Here is a 16384-nt window from a genome sequence, read left to right as displayed (position 1 = left end):
AGACAGCAGAACAGTAGAGGCAGGGGGATAAGAACTCCCATCAGAGGACCACATACTTTGATTGGCAGGTAGTCTTAAGGAAGATGTGTTCCTAGGGCCGTGTGGGCTGAGGTTCCTTGAGCTTTGGGTGGAAATAGCCCTCTTTGTGCAGTCAGGTGAGTCCCAGAGGGCTCATCCAGCATGGGCGACCATCCTGTGACTAGGAGTCTGGAGATGAGGCCCCCTTGTGGAATTCAGTTCCAGAGAGGGCATGCTGTCTTAGGAAGCTGGTGATTTTGTTGGTTATTCACATTCTAACCCCAATGCTTTGTCTGTCTGTGAGCAATCTCGGTTTTGTACACTTGGCTATCGGTGTGCCTCACAAGCTCCAGCCACCACAGGAGGAAAATATGCAGCCGCTTGCCATATTTTACCAGATGGCACGTTCTGCCACGCTGACTTCCTCTGTGTTCTGAGTGTGCCATGTGTGCTCTCGCGGGCACACATGGGAAGCCCTCTCAGGGGTGTGTCTGTCTCACCGTGTTCTCTGTGCTTCACCGCAGTTCACGTAAACAAACGGGATATCATCTTCCTTTTGGATGGATCCGACAACGTTGGAAAAACCAATTTTCCTTATGTGCGTGACTTTGTAACCAACCTAGTTAACAGCCTCGATGTTGGAAGTGACAATATCCGTGTTGGCTTAGTGCAATTTAGTGACACCCCAGTCACGGAGTTCTCTCTAGACACTTACCAGACCAAGTCAGAGATGCTTGCTCACCTGAGGCGCTTGCAGCTCAAGGGGGGCGCGGGCCTGAACACAGGCTCTGCCTTGAGCTATGTCCATGCCAATCACTTCACGGAGGCAGGCGGCAGCAGGACCCGGGAACGTGTGCCTCAGTTGCTGCTCCTGCTCATGGCGGGGCCTTCTGAGGATGCCTATTTGCAAGCTGCCAATGCCCTGGTGCGCGAGGGCGTGCTGACCTTCTGTGTGGGGGCCAGCCGGGCGGATAAGGCCGAGCTAGAACACATTGCTTTTAATCCAAGCCTGGTGTATCTCATGGATGATTTCAGCTCGCTGCCGGCTTTGCCTCAACAGCTGATTCAGCCCCTAACCACATATGTTAGTGGAGGTGTACAGGAAGTTCCACTAACCCAGCCAGGTAAATCTCCCTCCAGTGTCCCCTCCCCCGCTTCCTGGATGCAGTGGCCAATGAAAGCCCAGAGCCTGTGACATGAGGAAGGATGGTGGGTTCATTTTGGTTGGACTGGTTGAAGACACTGCTCTAACAAACTTAGACTCCAAGTGTCGAACCTTCAGCTATGCCCTGCTCATGTGGTCTCAGATTTGTTCAGAAGCTGAACAAGGTGAACATTCTAGACCAGTGGTTCTCCACTTTCTTAATGCCGTGACCCTTTAATGCAGGTCCTCATGTTGTGGTGACCCCGCCAACCACAAAATTATTTCATTGCTACTTCATAACTGTAATTTTGCTACTGTTGTGAATCGTAATGTAAGTTTCTGATATGCACTTAGGTGACCTATCACATGGGTCACGACCCACAGATTGAGAACCACTGTTCTAGAGTGAAAATCCATGAGAAAGGTGGGAAAGGGAAAGAAAGGAGGAGGGAGGGAAGAGGGGGAAAAAAGGGAAGGAGACACAGAGAGAGGAAGAGAGAGATTGATTGACTCTATTAGATGATTATGCCTTGGCATCCTTTAAAATTCAAATCCTTCCTTTATGGGGCATTCTACATTCAGACTCTGCCATGTGTCAAAAGTTATCTGTACATCTTCATGCAACAGTGAGTCCATGTTACTCTTACTGTGGCAGATTATTATGACCCTCAGAGATGGATACACAAGACCCACCAGTTTTCCACCTCTACCCAGATGGGTAGCAAGCCTGAGCCAACGGCTGCCTCACTGAAGTAGTTCTCAGAACAGTTTGAGATGACATTTTTACACGGTGTGGCACGGTCCTCTTTTGGCTGTCACTCGTGTTTTCTGTGGTTTCCGTCTGGGGAGATTGGAAATGTTAGCAGAGATTTGAACCCTGCCCCCAAATCATCGACAGGATTTTGGGTCTTAACTCTTTACCTTAAAGTTACTGAAAACACAATTGAGTGTGAGCAGCTCCCTGTCAGCCCAGGTGTCCATGGGGAAGTTAGTCTGCAACCAGTCTCTGTCATAGGAAATGGAGGCCAGTTTTCAGCAGAAGTATAGAGAGAAACAGAGTTTGGGTGGTTTTATTTGTAAGGACATGAAAACACCCGCTGTTCTCAGTGGTCTAACTGCGAGAACAGGACGGGCAGGCTTTCCAGCAGCTTGCTTTGTCAAGAATGTCTGGGGCGTGGGCTTGTAGAACGGCCAGCCCAGGGCTGTTTCTTTGCAAATTTGTGCTGCCCTGGAACAGCGGAGGCCACAACAGGGTCTTCATTCTCCTCTCTAGCTGATATGGTGATGTCAGATGACTCTGGTGAACTCCCACATCATGTGGTGGTGCTCGGCAGGATCCACCTGGTGTCAGGGTCTCTTGGCTGACTGTGTCCATCTGCTTTCCTTGTAGAGGGCAAGCGGGACATTCTTTTCCTCTTTGATGGCTCCGCCAATGTCGTGGGCCAGTTCCCTGCTGTCCGAGACTTTCTCTACAAGATCATTGAGGAACTTGATGTGAAGCCGGACGGGACCCGAGTAGCGATAGCTCAGTTCAGTGATGACGTCAGGCTGGAGTCACGCTTCAGTGAGCACCAGAGTAAGGCTGAAATCCTGAATCTTGTGAAAAGGATGAAGATAAAGACGGGCAAGGCCCTCAACCTGGGCTACGCCCTGGACTATGCACAGAGTGATATCTTTGTGAGGTCGGCTGGCAGCCGCATTGAGGATAACGTGCAGCAGTTCCTGGTACTGCTGGTTGCCGGTAGGTCGACAGATGCTGTGGCTGGGCCAGCAAGCTCCCTGAAGCAGAGAGGCGTGATACCTTTCATCTTTCAAGCCAAGAACGCTAATCCGGATGAGCTGGAGCAGATTGTGCCATCTCCTGCGTTCATCCTGACTGCAGAATCGCTTCCTAAGATTGGGGACCTCCAGCCACAGATTGTGAGCCTTCTGAAAGCTGCACAGAGTGTAGGGCCTGTATCAGGTATGGCGCATCAATGTGGGCTCCCCCTGCAGCCCAGTCTCTAGCTTTAGAACTTTAGCAGAGGTTCTCAGATGAAGCCCTACCAGAGCATACAGAGAACACGGAAATTGCAGGCCGTTTCGAGGGGAACAAAAGGAGTATTCTGTCTTTCATTTTCTAACTTGTGTCTTGGAAAGATATGGGTGAATATCTTTTAAAGGCACTAGACTATTTCATATAAGATGCATTAAAGAGATTTAGATAACAATACTTTGTCTTTAGAAAAATCCCTATCTGCTAATAAAGCCATATACCATGGCTGTGTTGTAGCTAAAATAGCCTTCATCTTGACATCAAGCGTCAAGTGATATGCTTTAAGTGAATATCACTGATGTAAGTCCTTCCATTATATTCATTAAAAACTAAAGATATTAGAGAAGGTAGACAAATTCAATTCCATCACGAAAGCTGCATTTAAATTTCTGACTGAATTTACACTCTCTTAAGTTGGTATTTAACCAACTTAAATGAATTTCCTTGCGTGATAAAATGAATATATACAGAATATATATACATATATATGTATATATTTCTCCCATGATATCATGGGAGAAATGGGTTATCTCCCAGGCCCTCCAGCTAGAAGGCAGCCTGCCCTGCTGATAGAATGAATACACACACACACACACAATACAAATATATATTACGATCACATCTATACACATACTGATCATATATTCCTTTGATTGAAAACTGAGTCTCTAGAGGCTCTTTTCTGATAAAGGGAGTCTCTCAAGGTTAGTTTGGGGCGATCTGTGACCCTGACATAGAGGTCACATTCATTTCTTCCACTGTTCTCTTGTGCCTTCAACCTTTGAAGTCTTAAGATCTGCAAAATGCCTGGCTCTGCATGTTCCCAGCAATTTCCTTGAGTTTACCTTTCAAAGTTAGCAGTTCCTGATTGAGGTACATAACCCTAGCTGGCCTGGAACTTGCTATGCAGATCAGGTTAGCCTCAAATTCACAGAGATCCTTCTGCCTCTGTCTCTTGAGTCCTGGCATAAAGGTCACCACACCTGGCCTTGCAATTCTGTCCACATTTAAGAAAGTTCAAACAAAGGACCCTCTCTACTGGCACATTCATCTTCCACCGCTGCCCTAATGCTCTACTGCACACACTATGGCTTGCAACAGAAGGAATTCCTTCCTGACAGTTTTTCTAGGTCAGGCATCAGAATCCATCCTCCCTGAGCTAAAGCCAAGGTGTTGGTAGGGCAGGCTGCCTTCTAGCTGGAGGGCCTGGGAGAGGACCCATTTCTTTCCCTTTTCCAGAGTCCAGAAGTCATTCAAATTATCTGGCTCATGGCCTCTTCTCCATCCTCCAGATGTGCACCCTAGTCCCGTCCCCCTTCCTGTAATGATGTTGTGCCTGTTTGGGGGAATAAACACCCTTCATCCCTAACTTGCCACTTAATCATCTCTGCAAAGTCTTCTTCACAGACAGAAGGATTTGGGGTTGGACCTTCCTGGGGGGTTGTTATGCACTCAACCTGGTGATGTATAGCTGTTGTGTCCAGTCCTGTGTGAGTCACCAGGTGTTTCTCTCCAATTTCAGGTGAAAAGGATGTGGTGTTTCTGATTGATGGCTCCGAGGGTGTCCGGAGTGGCTTCCCCCTGCTAAAGGAGTTTGTGCAGAGAGTAGTGGAGAGCCTGGATGTGGGTCCTGACCGTGTGCGTGTAGCCCTGGTACAGTACAGCGATCGGACCAGACCTGAATTCTACCTGAATTCCCACATGGACCAGCAGGGTGTCATCAATGCCGTCCGCAGGTTGACACTGCTGGGTGGCCCAATCCCCAACACAGGGGCGGCACTGGACTTCGTGTTGAGGAATATCCTGACCAGTTCCAAAGGGAGCAGGATAGCAGAAGGTGTCCCCCAGCTCCTGATCGTGCTCACAGCTGAGCGGTCAGGGGATGATGTGAGAGGCCCCTCGGCGGTCCTGAAGCAGGGCGGGGCTGTGCCCATTGGCATCGGCATCGGGAATGCTGACATCTCTGAGATGCAGACCATCTCCTTCATCCCGGACTTCGCTGTGGCCATTCCCAGTTTCCGGGAGCTTGGGACGGTCCAGCAGGTCGTCTCTGAGAGGGTGATCCAGCTTAACCGTGAGGAGCTGAGCAATTTGAGACCAGTGATTTTACCATTGCCGAGTGCAGGTGAGGGGTTGGGGTGGGATTATTTAAGTTTCTCTTCCCATAATCACCTTGGCTACTTGCTTGGACTGTGTGCAAAGCGTTTTCAGTCTTGTTTCCCCTGCCACATGGAGTGTAGAGCTGTATGAAAACTAGGAGCCTTTTTTTTTTTTTTTGAGATATCAAATAGTGAATCTAAGATTCTTGTTTGTGGCCAAATTAAAGCACCGAAGAGGGCATGCACGTGACATAAATCCAGGCCTTACAGAGGAGCCTGAGGGAGACCCTTGCTGAGTGTCCAGCCTGAGTGGCACCTTTGGAAGCACTAGCCTTCTGCTATCAGGAGGAGCCTGACCACAGATGCCCTGCTCTGTCCAGAGGGGTAGAGTCTCCCCTCTGTTTGTATCGATAGCACCAGTGTGTGACATTTGCTTAGGACTGAGAGGTGTCCCAACTGTGGAGAGGCCATGCCGTTCTATGCGCAATAAATCCTGACAAGGTCTGAGCTGTGGCCTCTAAGAAGGAAAGAGGCCGAGGCGCCCATCCTCAGCACGTGTCGGCCCAGGGCCTGTGCTTCCTGGGCACTGAGGCAGGGTGGTCAGAGGGCAGGAAGGGGCAGAAGTGGCCTTGTGTTTTCTATGATGTGGAGAGAGGAAAATGAGGGATCAGGGAAGGAAGATGAGGTAATGGCATGTGAGAGGAAGTTGGAAGCAAGATTTGCCTCCTGTGTGCCCTGAGGGTCAGCTTTTCCTTGGTGTTCAGGTGACAGCCATGTGCTCTGTGCACTTACATGGAATGTTTGAAGATGTTCACACTCATATACATTTGAGGAATCTCTCTCTCCTCTCCTCTTTCTCTCTCTCTCTCTCTCTCTCTCTCTCTCTCTCTCTCTCTCTCTCTCTCTCTCTCGCATAGCAGGGGAATGCAGCCATTTCCAAACTCCGTTGCAGCACAGGAGTATCTGTCAGGGTGTACCTCGAGGCCCTAGGGTGCTTGTGTGCCTCTGTGTGTGTGTGTGTGTGTGTGTGTGTGTGTGTGTGCGTGTGTGTGCAGAGTCTCTCTCTTGTGAAACCAGACCTACGCTTCCACAGGGCTTGGTTCCTGTTTCATTCACTCCCCCACACATCAGTGACCACCCCGTGTGCTCCCCCTTTCTTCCCATCTGTGTACTCCACTTCTCTCTCCCCACGCCTCACTCTCAGCTTCAGACCTTGAGTCCCATTTCCTAGAGAAATTACAAGTAATTTGAAGAGAACGTTCAGGAACTCGGCTTGGTCCCTCCCAGTGATGGTTCCACACTTCACACTTCAGAGTGATCTTTTTTTTTTTTTTTCTGGGATGGCCCATCTCTGCCTTCTACCCTTCTCTTTGTCCCTGCTCAGTTTACCCCCTTCACATCTCACTCAGCCTGCCCCATCATCCCTGCGGCGTTCTCCACTGTGCTGGATGATTCCTCTTATGGTCGATGTGTGTTGCTCAGGCCAGCTCTCTCAGTGCCCCACTGCCCTCCAGCAGCTCCTTCACCTTTGGAAGACTTGCATGTGCCCTGTGCAGGGTCTCTCCCGCCCTCTCAGAACCACACCAACCCATTGCTCACCCTCACCTCACATTCCTCAGAGTGCGCTCTCTTCTGAGTCCCCCACCTGGCAGAACCAGTGGCTGCCTCCCAGCACCCTCGTATGGGGCCTGTGGGCAGTTCTTGCCACAGTTGATGTCCCTGGTGTAGGTACAGCTCTTTGGTGTCTGCCTCCCTAGGGATCACCCTTCCAAGTCTCTTGCTGGTTTCTCATCCATCTGACATTTAGATGTGAAGACACACACGGGACTGGCTCTTTGGTCTTCTTACTGTAGTGCCTGGTACTAGGATCTCTTGCCCACTGGGCACAGATTTGATGACAGACCAGGAGATGGCTCAAGAGTGCTTGAAGTCTGACATCCTTGAAGCTGAAGGCCATAGTGCTGTCTACTTTACAGGTGCTAGCAGCAAGAAGGACGTGGTCTTTCTCATCGATGGATCCCAAAACGCCAGCCCGGAGTTCCAGCACATCCGCACCCTGATTGAGAGGCTGGTTGAGTACCTGGACATAGGCTTTGACACCACCCGGGTAGCAGTCATCCAGTTCAGTGAGGACCCCAAGATGGAGTTTCCTCTGAATGCTCACTTCAGCAAGGACGAAGTGCAGAATGCTGTGCGCCGGCTGAGGCCCAAGGGCGGGAGGCAGGTCTACATTGGCAATGCCCTGGAGTACGTGCTCAAGAACATCTTCCAGAGGCCGCTGGGAAGCCGGATAGAAGAGGGTGTCCCACAGTTTCTGGTCCTCATTTCATCGTCGAAGTCTGATGACGAGGTAGACGACTCAGCAGTGGAGCTTAAGCAGTTTGGCGTGGCCCCGCTCACCATAGCCAGGCACACAAACCAGGAGGAGCTGGTGAAGATCTCCCTGAGCCCCGAGTACGTGTTCTCAGTGAGCACCTTCAGGGAGCTGCCCAGACTGGAGCAGAAACTGCTGACACCCATCACCACTCTAACCTCCCAGCAGATCCAGCAGATCCTGACCAGTACTCGTTATCCCCCTGCAGGTAAGACCCATGGAGGCAGGGCTGCTCTCCTAACATGATTTTTTTAAAATAAAATTTTCATACTAGTATATATTGTAGGCACCCACATATCTCTTTACCCTCTTTTCTGACTTCCCCCTCTTTGTTTTCCTTTGGTCCCAGGGGGTGTTGTGCTCAGCAGGGGACCCCAAGACTGTGACCCAGGCCAGTTCCCCAGTTTTCCTCTTTCTCAGTGAATGGTCTCACTTCATAATCAACTCAACATTTCACTTTGTAGTATTGCACTGGAAAAGCCTGGAATTGAGGCAAAAACCAGGCCAGAGAGGCAACCTATTAGTTTAGCTGAGAGACATCTGGAATTCCAACAGGAGAATGTGGCTCATCTTTCCCAAGATACTTTGATTGATTTTATACAAGTTGAAATATCTTTAATTCAAAATGCTTGGGACCAGAGTTGCTTCAGATTTTGGATTTATCTCTCTTTTGGAATATTTGCACATTCATCATGAGCTAACATGGGCATTGGACCCAAGCCTGGACAGGAAATTACTTCTGTTTCTTATAAATCTAATGCAACAGTCTTCAGGTAGTTTCATTCAATAAAAAAAAAAATTTCAGCATGAAGTAAAACTTTGCAGTATAGAGTTTTCCACTAGTTAAAAACCACGTCCTGGAGAAAAGAGAAAATAATAGTAAGAAGAAAAAAAATTGAATGCTATAGGTTCATTAAAATGCAATTTAAAAAGATTCAAGGAATATAAGAAAGCCAATGTCTGGGGACAGTTTACATGACTCTTGGCATGCAGCATTGCATTGTGGGATCTTGAACTCAGATCATGCTGAGGAGCCACGTGGGACTCATGTTAGTGGTGTTCACTGTGGACAAGTGGTAACAGGTGGCCTCAGGTGTCTCTCTCCTTTCATATGACAAAGATGTAGGCCTCGGTGATCACAGTCTCTTTGGTGGTTCCTGCTCATGATTCATGATTCTGTTGCTATGGTAACATGGGATTAGTTTCTCAACAATCCCCATAGGTTTTAAATTAGTAGTAACCCAACCCACAAGGCCAAAATCAAAATAAAGTTGACTTAGATAAAGTTTTGGATGACTTAAAATATTTGAAGAAGTAGTTATTACCTGAATTTAGAATGCCATTTTTTTTGTTAGAGAGAGAGAGAGAGAGAGAGAGAGAGAGAGAGAGAGAGAGAGAGAGAGAAGGTCAGAGGACAAGTTTTGAGAGTGGTTGCTCCCCTATGGGATCTTGAACTCAGATCACCAGGCATGCTGGCAAGCACCATTAACCTGGAAAACACAACTTTCAAGGCTTAAGTCTCAAAAGCCCAACACGTGTTAGATTATAACTTCAGTGTTGGGTCACACTGAGTTTGACAAACACAAGCTCCAGAAGCTGAGGTAGTGAGAAAGGCAGAGCGGGAATGCACAGGAACTGAACTCCACTTTTTCTTCTATCTGTAGTGATTGAAAGTGATGCCGCCGACATTGTCTTCCTGATTGACAGCTCCGATGCCGTCAAGCCTGACGGCATCGCTCATATCCGAGACTTTGTGAGCAGGATTGTTCGAAGACTCAACATTGGCCCCAGTAAAGTGAGGATTGGGGTCGTGCAGTTCAGCAATGATGTCTTCCCTGAGTTCTACCTGAAGACCCACAGGTCACAGGCTCTTGTGCTTGATGCCATACGGCGTCTGAGGTTCAAAGGAGGGTCTCCCCTGAACACTGGCAAAGCCCTGGAGTTTGTGGCAAGAAACCTCTTTGTGAAGTCTGCTGGGAGCCGGATAGAAGATGGAGTGCCTCAACACCTGGTGTTATTCCTGGGTGGGAAGTCCCAGGATGATGTGGCTAGGCATGCCCAAATCATAAGCTCATCAGGGATCACGAGTATAGGAATAGGTGACCGAAACATCGATAGAGTCGACTTGCAAACCATCATCAATGACCCCAGACTGGTCTTCACGGTTCGGGAATTCAGAGAGCTGCCCAATGTAGAAGAGAGGGTCATGCTTTCATTTGGACCATCTGGGGCTACTCCTCAGCCTCCTGGTGTAGACATATTTTCTCCCTCAAGGCCAGGTAGGAACTATTTGATGCTTGATTGCAGAATATGGTGTCAACTGTTTTAAATGAAATGATAACTAGCTTTCTTTGCAATAATATTGTCAGGGTTGTGTCTACAGATATTAGAAATTAAATATCGGGAAAATAGTTCATTTGAAATTGTAGAGGGAAACACGTCCCCCAAAGCATATGGTCATCAGTCCTCCATCTTTCTTGAAGTTAACCACAGGGCTGCTGAAAGGTTTGATGTAGTTGTCTTGGAGGATCACACTCATTGGCTGGAGTCAGCCAATGCCCACTGCGCACAGATCTGAAGTCAGGTCATCCCTCATGGTGGGTTACCTACTGTGATCTAGGCACACTTCCTTCTTTGGGCCAATATGATCACCATGGCAGTCCTACTTATGGCAGCCTCTCCATGTCTAAGTGCTCACTCCTGAGACTCTAATCCAACCCCTCCAGACCCTTTGCCTTGCTCCTCTTCTGGGCGATGGTCTTTCAGACACTCTGCACTCAAGCAGGGGCGGTTTTCTTGAAGGACCCACGGTCCCTGTTTATTTTTTAACTGTCTCCTTCTGAGCTGGGTGGGCACATCCTGTGTTCCTCACACTGTCTCCAATCTCCCATTTTGGCACTTTTGGAAGCATAAGTCTAAGTGGTCAGGTAATCGGGTCTGGTTTGCTGAGTTCTTATGCCTCCTTTCCCTTTTGTTTAGGTGACTTGCCATTTATCATCCAGTTTTTAGTGTACTGTCTGCAGGATGGGTCTAGAGGGGCACGGAATAGAGTGCAAGCTCTCCTTACAGATGAAGTAGTAGAAGTCTTAGTTATTTTGATTTGCACTGTGTGTGTTCACATTTTGAGTTTGGAGGACCGAGCTCCCCTCATCTTCCTTGTACTCACTTGTAGAGAAGAAAAAGGCCGACATCGTGTTCCTGTTGGATGGGTCCATCAATTTCAGGAGGGACAGTTTCCAGGAAGTACTCCGTTTTGTATCTGAAATTGTGGACACCGTCTATGAAGACGGCGATTCCATCAGAGTGGGGCTGGTCCAGTACAACTCAGACCCCACGGATGAATTCTTCCTGAGGGACTATTCCACCAAAAGGCAGATTACTGAAGCCATCAGCAAAGTGATCTACAAGGGAGGGAGGCATGCCAACACCAAGGTGGGCCTGGAGCACCTGCGGCTGAACCACTTCGTGCCTGACGCTGGCAGCCGCCTGAATGAGCGAGTCCCGCAGATCGCCTTCGTGATCACAGGAGGGAAGTCAGTGGAGGATGCTCAGGACGTGAGCCTGGCCCTCACCCAGAAGGGTGTCAAGGTGTTTACTGTGGGCGTGAGAAACATTGACTCTGAGGAGGTGGGGAGGATAGCCTCCAACAGCGCCACAGCCTTCCGTGTGAGCAGCGTACAGGAGCTGTCGGAACTCAGTGAGACCGTTCTGGAGACTCTGCATGACGCGATGCACGAAACCCTCTGCCCTGGTGTGACGGATGTTTCCAAAGGTAATCGTCACGTGTACAACTTCACTCTTCCTGCTGACACTGAGTGTCCCTAGTGCTGTCCTGTGGGTTCCTCAGGTTCATGGTTGCTTTGGACATTTATTTATGACTCTGTGTTCACCTACCCACTGTTCTAGAATGTTCTCTCAGGATAAGAGTCAAAGCCTTATCAGCTTTACTTTTTCTCCCACTATTTAATTCCCCAGATAGTTTAGGCTCACTTATCTTTAAAAATGTATTTTTTGTGACACAGCCTGATTTGGAGCCTGACCTGGAACTCATAAAACCCCTGGGTGGGCTAGTGCTAGGGTTATGGGTGTGCCTCTCATTTGCAGTTATATGTTTATTGGATCAGTTGCCTGGGTTGGGGGCATTTGTGTTCTACAGTACTTTCATTTTAAAACACCAACTTGAGATATAATTAAATACCAAATGTACATTATTGTGTCTAAATAGCTAACCCCTCACCTCCACCAAGAGCAAACATATTCAAATGGCCCAGAGTTTTGTTTCCTGACAGTGAGAAGGAGTCAGAACTAGTTGCTTCTCTGAGTTCCCACGTGGAAGATCTCATTTTGCTGTCTACCTGCGTCTCTCCTTGCCAGCCTGTAATCTGGAAGTCATCCTGGGGTTTGATGGATCTCGAGATCAGAATGTATTTGTGAGTCAGAAGGGACTCGAGTCCAAGGTGGACACCATCTTGAATCGAATCAGCCAGATGCAAAGGATCAGCTGCAGTGGCAACCAGCTACCCACTGTGCGGGTGTCGGTGGTGGCCAACACACCCTCCGGGCCAGTGGAGGCCTTTGACTTTGCCGAGTACCAGCCAGAGCTATTCGAGAAGTTTCGCAACATGCGCGGCCAGCACCCGTATATCCTCACAGCTGACACCCTGAAGCTGTACCAGAACAAATTCAGGCAATCCTCACCCGACAGTGTGAAGGTGAGTGGCCCAGGGTTAGGAGTTCCGTGTTCAGCAGCTCCTCCGGCTTCTGGAAACTCATCCTGAGTGTTGGGCGTGTGCCACAATGGGTGGGACAGGGTTGTTAGCGCCTGTGAGGAGAGTTACTCTCTTATGGACTGACCGTAATTCCCTGTGTCTTCTTTGTCTTGTTAGAGCCTTTTAAGCCCCCAGTGTCCTAGAAATTAGTAACTCAGCTGGGAAGAGTTGGATTTGTGACGGACCCACTTTTAATTATAGTCTTGTTAAAGATATGCTGTCTGTTTGTATTCTCTCTGTGTACACACACACATCATACATACATGCTCAAACACACACATCGAACCATATACATACCCCCACACCACACATACACATAGCACACATACTCATCACACTGCACATACACACAACATAGATACATACCATATCACACATAATACAAACACTCACCACATGGCAAACACACATAACACACTCACACATATATGCACACTATATCACACATACACATAACACACTCACCATACTACACACACACACACACACACACACACACACACACATACTATGTGCACTCATGCTGTATTTGTTTGCTAAGGCTGCCAAACAAAATACCACAGGCACAGTGCCTTAAACCACAAGAATTTCTTTCGCACAGTGTTGGAGGCTGGTAGGCTCGTTTTAAGACCTGGGCAGGCCTGCTTTTCTCCAAAGCTTCTCAGCTTGACTTGCAAATGGCAGCCTTCTCCTTGGGTCCTCACAGGGTCATTCCTCTGGCTGCTTGTGGCTCAATCGGCTCCTCCTAGGAGGTCACCAGACAGACTAGATTAGGGGCCACCCAGCAATCTCACTCAGCTTAGTTGTTTCTTTAAGATCCTGCCTGCAAAAGCAGTCACATTCTAAGGTACCAGAAATCAGAATTTCAACACAGTTTAGTCCAGCACACACACACACACACACACACACACACACACACACACACACACACACACAATTTCTAGAAACTGTTTCTCATAAGTATGAGAATGAGATAAACTTTTCTGTCATTGTTTATAGTTTTTAAAGATAATTCTAAAATGGATGCACATTCCTTCATGTTACACATTGATAGCACAGTGCCCTTGACCTTGGCCTATAGTCTCCTCAGCTGTAGATGGGGAATTGGAACTCACCACCCCCCTCAGTTCCCTTCCGTCTGTCTGTGATGCTCCCTGGCAGTAGGGTGAGCCTTGACTCCTCTGTTGCTTATAGGTAGTCATTCACTTCACGGATGGAGCGGATGGAGACCTGGCTGACTTACACAGAGCATCGGAGGAACTCCGGCAAGAAGGTGGGTCCCAGGCTTCCTCAGTGTGAGAAGTAAGCCCCTCCCCACTGTCCAAGGCAGACCAGCCACTTTGCTGAGCGAACTCTGTCAATGGAGTCCTGGGGTGTGGGCCATCAGAGGCTCTAGCCCTGCGTCTTGACCTATCATTCCCTGCTTGGGCTATAACATAGGGTACTGAAGTTACTTTTGAGCAAGGGACAGCTTTAGTGCTAGATCCTAGCCCTGCTTCAGAGACACATTTACCAGGGGACTATCCAGAATTAGTGAGGCTTTTGCAAAAGAGCTCAAGTATTAGTTCATTCAAGGCCATCGCATACACTAAGGATGGCAGGAGCTGACTAGAAAGCTGCCACAGTATCGGTTTCCAGTTCTCACAGCTTTGTAGTTAAACCACTAACTGTAACACAACCAGTATTCATCCCTTAAATTAATATACACATAACTAACGTGAAATAAGTCACGTAAGTTCTTATCAAGCAGACCTGCCCATGACTGGATGGGCAGCCTGGCTTGGTCAGGTGAGCTTTGGAGTGGCCCGCTGTTGACGATGAAGCAGTTGCCGAAGCCAGAGGCTCTAGAGCAGTGTTCCCAACCTTCCTAATGCTGCGACCCTTTAATGCAGCTCCTCATGATGTGGTAGCCCCCTACCATAAAACTATTTTCATTGCTACCTCATACCTATAATTTTGCTATTGTTATGAATTGTAATATAATTATCTAATATGCAGGCTATCTGATATGTGATCCCCAAAGGGGTCATGACCCACAGGTTGAGAGTTACTGCTCTAGAAGATGTTAAGGAAGCAGATCTATCCAAGCACACTTTCTTTAAAAAAAGTTTATTTATATATTTATTGTGTGTGTGTGTGTGTGTGCGCACATGTGTGTGTGTGTTTGTGTATACATGTGTGTGAGAGAGTTTATATGGACCAAGTGTGTGCGGATATCCTCAGAGGTGTTTTGATCCCCTGGAACTGGAGTTACAGACAGTTGTGAGTCAACCCATTATGGATGCTGGGAACTGCACCTGGGTCCTCTTCCAGAGCAACAAGCACTCTTAAGCACCTGAGGCATCTCTCCAGACCCACTAAAGCACCTTCTATTTACTAGTTGAACCCTGCCCCCCAACACAGTGGAGATGACCTGCTGTGACCGCTGTCAGATGCATTAATACTTCAGTTCTCCTCTGTAGGGTCAGAGGTGATGTACTTCACGGGCATCACTCCAATTACTCAGAAGAGGGCAGCATTCCAACTCTTCCAAGAAGCAGATTGGTTTCGTCAAGCATGTGTGGGTTTTACAGCAAAACTTTACTGTGAACTTTTATTAAAAACAAACAAACAAATAAACAAACAAACACACGTGAAGGGCTGGGAATGTATCTCAGTTGTAGAAACTATGTATAGCAAGCCTACTTCATGTTCCAGTGTGGTGGTTCATTTCCCCAGGATCACCACAAAGCAAACAGCATGGACCAGAGGGATGGCTCACTGGGTAAAGGCAAACGCCATCTTGCCTGTTAACCTTAGCTCAGTTTCCAGGGACCCAGAGGGAAGAAGAAAATCAGTTCCTCCAAGTTGTCCTCTGACCATCACATGTGGTACTTGTGTTCACTCTCCCCCCCCTCCAAAATGTAAATTGAACAACAACACCAAAACCCCAAAATTGGATAACAGAACAAAACCAGAGTCAGGGGAAAAAATGACATCTGGCTCTCTAATGCCTGGGCGAGGTGTATTAATCAAATGCTTCTTTTCTCCAGGTGTCCGAGCCCTGATCCTGGTGGGCCTTGAACGTGTGGCCAACCTGGAGCGGCTGACGCAGCAGCTGGAGTTTGGGCGGGGCTTCATGTACGACAGGCCCCTGAGGCTCAACTTGCTTGACTTGGATTATGAGCTGGCAGAGCAGCTAGTGAGTCTTTGTTTCTCTTAGAGTTTTGCACACACACTAATTTAGATTTTTGGCGTCTCAAGACAGCAAAGCCGGATGACTTGATGGCCTGGTGACTGGGGGAAGGGGATTTGGGTGTGTCATTTAATTCACTTGAGGCCTCTTTTATTGCTGTATGAGTCCTGGTATGGCATCTGCCTTATCTGCATGATGGGATCAAGACTATACAGGGAAAGAGAGACGAGACCACTCCCTGGTGGGAGAGTCCTCTCCTTACCTCCTCTTCTGGACTCCTCTCTCAGTGAGAGCGGTTGCCCCCTGGGATGGGGAGTCGGGGTGGGGAGTGCGGCCAGTGATTCTCAGATAGTGACTAATGCCATAAGGGTGGGAGGGACCAGCTCTGCCCCTTCTTCTTCTCCACTTCTCTCTGTCACACAAAATTAGGTTGTTTTTATTGGGTAGAAGCAGGTTCAGACTAGAACAGGGCAGAAAACAGAGGCTGTAGGGAGCTCACTGCCGTAGAGCGTGCGCGACCCGCTAGTTCAGTGCACGGCAATGTAAACACATCGGGATGTGTAAGGTCAGGGGATGGGTGAGGGAGGGATGCAGAGGGGCTGGTGGTGTTAGAGACACTGGTGACCATATTGTGGTGGCTGTGGTTCAGAGCCCAGGTCCCCACATGCTGCCCACCCTCCAGGGACCCCACCAGACAAGCACTGATTTCCACGAGTCTGACCATGGCTCAGAGGAAGGCAGGCCATGAATTTCTAATTTTGAATCTTCTT

The 16384-nt window shown here is 48.4% G+C and overlaps 1 protein-coding gene across 1 annotated transcript in view; it reads left to right on the top strand.

Moving 5' to 3' along the window:
- Col6a3 (collagen type VI alpha 3 chain) overlaps positions 1-16384 on the top strand; it is an 82549-nt gene that overhangs the window by 33743 nt on the left and 32422 nt on the right. Inside the window, exons 6-14 of the mRNA XM_059277912.1 lie at positions 543-1142; positions 2553-3125; positions 4720-5322; positions 7273-7878; positions 9335-9949; positions 10843-11442; positions 12045-12382; positions 13634-13712; positions 15472-15620. Coding sequence (XP_059133895.1) covers positions 543-1142; positions 2553-3125; positions 4720-5322; positions 7273-7878; positions 9335-9949; positions 10843-11442; positions 12045-12382; positions 13634-13712; positions 15472-15620 — 4163 coding nt within the window. The remainder of the gene's footprint in view (positions 1-542; positions 1143-2552; positions 3126-4719; positions 5323-7272; positions 7879-9334; positions 9950-10842; positions 11443-12044; positions 12383-13633; positions 13713-15471; positions 15621-16384) is intronic.

The sequence above is a fragment of the Peromyscus eremicus genome, chromosome 13 (assembly GCF_949786415.1).
Source record: "Peromyscus eremicus chromosome 13, PerEre_H2_v1, whole genome shotgun sequence".
Lineage (NCBI taxonomy): Eukaryota > Metazoa > Chordata > Mammalia > Rodentia > Cricetidae > Peromyscus > Peromyscus eremicus.
This window is presented reverse-complemented; position numbering and strand designations above follow the sequence as displayed.